The sequence below is a fragment of the Gekko japonicus genome, unplaced genomic scaffold (assembly GCF_001447785.1).
Source record: "Gekko japonicus isolate JY-2015 unplaced genomic scaffold, Gekko_japonicus_V1.1 scaffold1878, whole genome shotgun sequence".
Classification (NCBI taxonomy): Eukaryota; Metazoa; Chordata; class Lepidosauria; order Squamata; family Gekkonidae; genus Gekko; species Gekko japonicus.
In genome coordinates, this window is record NW_015168712.1 from 362,560 (window position 1) to 368,666 (window position 6,107).

At 40.2% G+C, this 6,107-nt stretch overlaps 1 protein-coding gene across 1 annotated transcript in view; it reads left to right on the forward strand.

Annotated features, from left to right (window-relative positions):
• Nucleotides 1-5,902, forward strand: part of ZCWPW2 (zinc finger, CW type with PWWP domain 2) — a gene marked incomplete at its 3' end in the record, with an annotated part of 22,929 nt that extends 17,027 nt beyond the window's left edge. Inside the window, exon 3 of the mRNA XM_015415554.1 lies at nt 5,788-5,902. Coding sequence (XP_015271040.1) covers nt 5,788-5,902 — 115 coding nt within the window. The remainder of the gene's footprint in view (nt 1-5,787) is intronic.
• Nucleotides 5,903-6,107: the final 205 nt, after the last annotated feature.

Here is a 6,107-nt window from a genome sequence, read left to right on the forward strand (position 1 = left end):
AAGCTAGCCAAATGTTATGAGGGATATCCAAACCGGTGCTGGAAATGTAAAGAGTGTAAGGGGACTTTCTATCATATGTGGTGGGAATGTGACAAAATGCAAAGTTTCTGGAAGATGGTTAGAAAGGTAATTCAAGAAAGCCTGGGGAAAAATCTAGCGCTAAAACCCGAAATATACCTGCTAAATATGATACCGATAGAATACAACAAACAGGATGCGTATGTATTAAGCTATATTATAACAGCAGCTAGACTGCTAATAGCTCAAAAATGGAAAGCTGAAGTTATACCTACAAGGGAAGAATTAATACATAAATTACTGGAACTAGCTAGAATGGATAACTTAAGTCTAATGATACAAAATAAAAAAGAAAAGGTACACGAAAGGAGGTGGGAAAAAGTATATATGTGGATAGAAAAACTGATAGAAAATTAGTAACCCCAACTTGTAAAGAAAAAACAAGAAATGAATGACTCTGATTTATATGTAACCTGAACAGATGAAATGTTTGTATATATAAAGTTCAATAAAATAAAAACTGTTAAAAAAAAAGAAAGAAAAGAAAGGGAGAAAAGTACTTCTTTCTCGACCTGCTCTGTCCCATGCATAATCTTATAAACCTCGATCATTTCACCCCTCAGCCATTGTTTCTCCAAGCTAAAGAGCCCCAAGTGCTTTAACCTTTCTTCATAGGGAAAGTGTTCCAAACCTTTTATCATTCTACTTGCCCTCTTCTGCACTTTTTCCAATGCTATAATATACTTTTTGAGGTGTGGTGACCAGAACTGTACCCAGTATTCCAAATGAGGACGTACCATTGATTTATACAGGGGCATTATGATACTGACTGATTTGTTTTCAATTCCCTTCCTAATAATCTCAAGCATAGCATTGGCCTTTTTTGTTGCAGTCACACACTGTCTCGACATTTTCATTGAGTTATCTACTACAACTCAAAGATCTCTCTCTTGGTCAGTCTCTGCCAGTTCAGACCCCATCAACATGTATTTAAATTTCAGATTTTTTGCTCCAATGTGCATCACTTTGCACTTGGCCACATTGAACCCCATTTGCCACGTTGACGCCCACTCGCCCATCCTCGACAGATCCCTTTGGAGTGCATCACAATCCTCCCTGGTTGTCACCACCCTGAACAACTTAGTGTCATCTGCAAATTTAGCCACTTCACTGCTTACTCCCAACTCCAAATCATTAATAAACAAGTTAAAAAGCATCAGACCGAGTACTGATCCCTGCGGTACCCCACTGCTTACTACCCTCCACTGAGAAAATTGTCCATTTATAGTAACTCTGTTTCCTATTAATCAGCCAGTTTTTGATCCACAAAAGGACTTATAACAGGAACTGCCAGCACATCATCCCCGGCTACCAAACCGGAAATAACCACAGACGTTCCAAAAATGATTGCTGCAGCTTTACGCCAGCTGACCAATCTTAATGACAAGTTTGATACATTGCAAAAGGAGCTCAAAGAAACTTCAGCAAAAACAGAGAAGGTAGCCCAGAAGATGAAAAAAGTTGATGTTAAGACCAAAGACTGGAGCTTGTGGAAAAAGAGAAAATCGCTGGGAATCAGCAATTGTTACTTCTTCAAATGGAGAAATTAGCGTACATCGTGAGATTTCAAAACATTCCAGAGCAGAAAGATGAGAATCTGAAAGAGATTTTAAGTCAAAAGCTAGCTCCCGTGTTAGGCTTAACAGCAGAAACTCTACAAAGTGATATTGATCTAGTTTACCATACGTATCCAGAATTTATATAAAAAAACAAGCTACCCGGGGAAGTATACGTGAAATTCGCAAAAAGGTCCACAAGGGATATAATTTTGAAAGCAACTAACCAAAATGTTTTGAAAATCGAAGGAGAACAAATTAAAGTTTTAAAAGATTTTCCATTTGAAATTAGGAAAAGGAGACAGTACAGAGACTTAGCATTGTTTTTGCAAAAAAATACCACTCCTTACAGATGGATAGTACCAGAAGGCCTTATCTTCAACTTCAACGGCAAAAAAAAGAAAAGATTGACTCTGTTCATAAAGCGAAAATGTTCCTGGAGCAACAATAGAAAGCGACAGATGGATCTGAGAAAGTGGAGGATAACAAAGATGCAGAAGAAGAAGAAGAAGAAGAAGAAGAAGAAGAAGATAAAGCTGGAGAAAGTTCTGATACCTCTTCGAGCAGCTTGGCAGAGTCTTTGGATACTGAAGCAGAATTAGGGGTTGCTTCCCCTAAACAGTGAAAAATTAAATTGGACTTTGATAAGAAGCACGGAGGAAAGAAACAACCAAAATAGATTAAATTTGATAGTCTGATGTCCATTGTTAACATATAAATTTAAAGCTAAGATGCACACACTACAGTCAAAGATGTTTGTGCTTTTTAATTTGATATTTTTATATTATTAACTCTCGTGCTTTACTACTTTGATAATAAGGATGTATCAACAATTTAAAATTTTTGTATTAAGGATCCTTGTTACTCTTAATTTTAGGTTGTTTCCATCCCCCAACCCTGTAGTTTTATAGTTTAGAAAAGCAATAAAAATGTTTTTAAAAATTTGATAGTGAATAGAGGAGTCAGTTACGGGGTAATACAACCTGTCCAGATGTTCAAGGGTCCATAGAGATTAGACTACAGCCCAAACCAAAAGTTTAGGGGTGAACTGCCAGTTAACATCAGGGCAGACACACAAAATCTGAGGCCATGTGCTCTGACAGATATAGACATTGGAAAACAATGCAGACCAATGGGAGGCCTTGGGGCTGGACTCAGGTGAGAACAATAGATTTTCTAGACCAATAAGAAGTCCATGGAGGTGTAGTACCAGGCAGAGTGTAATTCAGGTGTGACCAATGGAATCCCAGAGGGACAGAGTCTAGCTGCACAATAGCCTTGATGGGTCTAGCCAGGTGCTGGATGGCTAGTTGAATGGGTCTTGATGGCCAATGATGGTTTGGCCAAGGTAGATTGAATGGTTTCCTGGATTTACACAAAAGGTGGGAGATGGGTCCCTGATAGAAGCCAGGAAGGATTGCTATACATTTGAATGTATGATTGGTTTACCTCAGTATCCTGAGGGATGGAGCAGGAAAGACAACTTTGGAGATAAAGGATTCTCACATAGACAAAAAGGGCTAGATGACGTTCTGGAGACAGAAGGACTATTCATCAGGTGGCCTCTGAATAGCTTTAGAAATGCAGATACCTGATGGAACTCATTATTGTTTCTTATTCATATCTTTCGGGTGGGGGGACACTTATGAAACCTGAAAATGGAGAGCCTTTTCCCAGAGCTTTGGCTTGCTCTTTCTTTGGCCTGACTTTTGTGGGTATCTGGGGCTACCCTATAGTAAGGCAGCACCTCTGGCTAACAACCTCTGTGGTATGGTTTTGCATAGAGTGTCCATGAATCATACAGTGGTGTGATGGTGCCCTCCCAGTCTCCTGCTGAGTGCTGGCCACTGGCTGGCAACCCTGGTGGGGACCCCAGACCCAACCTGTGTATTCTGTGTATTCTGTCTTCAGTTTTGCAGGATTGCTCACACTTTTAAGATTAACGTTTCATTTAAAATGAAAAACCTAACTGCTAGAACAGAAATGTGCTTCCCTTTGAAACCCAAATAAATGAAAAATAATAAAAAGCATTAAGTGTATTTGAAATTTGCATGAAACAAGGGAGTTTTTTTCTGACACCTGTGTATTGTAAACTGCACTGAATCTGTGGGATTGGGCAGGCTAACAGCTGAAACGGATTAATTGTTTTGTAGGTAGCAGAACTGGAAGTGTCACAAGGCCACATGAGAAATCATATGGCTTCGAGATGCCTGCATTATTTAGTCCCTATTGTATTACTTTTCTTACTGTTCTCTTTACTTTATTCAGATACTTCCTTCTGACCAGTGTTTCATCACATCAGAATCCACTTAAAACGTCTTTTCAGTGGCTCTCCTCCTTCTTGCATCAGTGAAGCTGGTGCTCGCAAAACAGCTAGCAATGAAGCCCTCTCACCTGCATGGCTGTTAATCCTGTGACCCTGGGAATAATCTCTTCCAGGATCAGAAACAACTGCTGGGGGAGGGGAACATGGGAAACATCCTGAACTGATACGTGTTGCCACACATCCAGCCAAATCACAATACGAAATTTGGGAGTAACAGGAGATTTTTTTTTTTGAGTCAACATATTATTTCTTATACGCACTTTAAGATTGTACTGATTCATTCCAAATAATAGCATTGCTGCAAATTGCAAAACAGTTCAATGAAGCATTTACTTCCATATAAACCTCCCTGACCACTACGGGGCCCGATGAACACGTAGCTGCCTTATACTGAATTAGACCATTGGTCCAGCAAGGTCAGTACTGTCTACTCAGACTGGTAATGGCTTTCCAGGGTCTCAAGTGGAGACTCTATTTCCTGTTTCAGGTGCCCGCATCACATGAGGCTAGATGGTTGGCAACCTGTGAAAGGGCTTTCTTTGGTTATGGCACCAAAACTATGGAGTCCCCTCACCAGGGATATTCATATGACTCCCTCTGTTATTGTTCTGTCAGTGCATTAAGAGTTCTCTGTTTTATTTCAACGAACTTTCCTGCTTTTGTGTTTTGTTTTATTTTTATATACACACACATGTATGTGCATATAGGCCTGCGATACTCATGGGGGGATTCCTTCCCCCTACTTTTGTGCCAGGTCCACACCCAGCACGACTCCTGGGTGGCGCAAGTGCCACCACCAGGCCCAGCATGTATCCCTGGGCTGTGCAGCTACCACTGCCAAACCTAGTGTGGAGTCCTAGATTGCATTGCCACTGCTGCTGGACCCAGTGTGGCTGATGCCAACTGCCGGAGGTAGTTTTTTGGAATATTTGTGGGGTTTTTTGCTTTTTGGAACATGTGTTTTTTGGAACATTTCAGATTTTTCTGCAAACCGGGGTCTGCTGAAAAACCTGTTTAGTATCCGTGTTGTCCTGATCCATGGATTTAGATATCCAAAGATGGGGCCTACATATCACTAAGAGTGTGTTTGTGTGTGTGTGTGCATGGAGAGAGAGAGAAAGAGAGAGATGATTTTAAAGTTTTTTAGTGCTTAATGTTTTTTATTTTCTCCCTTGGGATCCTACATTGGATGAAAAGACAGCATAAACGTATAATTGATCACTTGTACCGTCCAGTTTGTGAGTAAAGATCTTCATTTCAGTCCTTGCTGTCTATGCCCCCACCCATAGAAGGGAGATTGGTGGCAACTAGACTCATGGCTTTTAAAATAGAAATCCCTTGCCTATGCCTTCCTCCTGCAGGTTTTCCTGGCACCTCTTTCAGCCTTTAGATGACAGATCAAAATATTTTTATTTGCCCAGACTTTTAATTGAGTTCCTCCCATATTTTCGCTGGCTACCAACATTCTCCATCTTGGTCCAGCCCAAAATATATTGGCATCTGAACTCCCTCCTCCCGAATAATAAAAAAGATGTTACATTTGTTATCCTTTAATGATATATCAAGTCTGCCAGATGAAGTAGCCGCATGGCTCTATTTTGTGACAGGAAACAGGCACAAATGTCTAATAATGGACAAGCTGTTTTAAGTATCAAGATTTTATAACTGATTCTTTATGCTTTAGATTCAGGGATCATGCAATTGCATGATCCATAAGACCCCAAATTACAAATTTATTCATTCTGTTTCATTTTTGCACATTCTTAAACGAATACAAAATTTCAGAAAAAAGGTGCCAGTCACTAACACAACTTTTTTGTTTCATAGCCTGACATATGTAAGAGGAAAAAAGCCTGGTTTGAAAGTGCACTGGAAGAAGGAAACAAATTGCTTGCCTGTTCTGCTCAGGAAAGGCTTGAAATGTGCTACTTATCAAAAAAGGGTATCTCTGGATTCTGATTTGTCTTTATACATTGCGTTGGATCCAAGGAGCTTTTCAGCTGGGGGAAAATGGAGGGATTCTGTCTGACCACCTAAAACAGCCGTACTTGGGTTTCTGGGACCTGCAGGTACAAAAGCCATAAGAAATAGGGGCTGCGACAGCAAGAGGAATTGGGTGAGATGGAATGAAAAAGCTGGTTGGATCC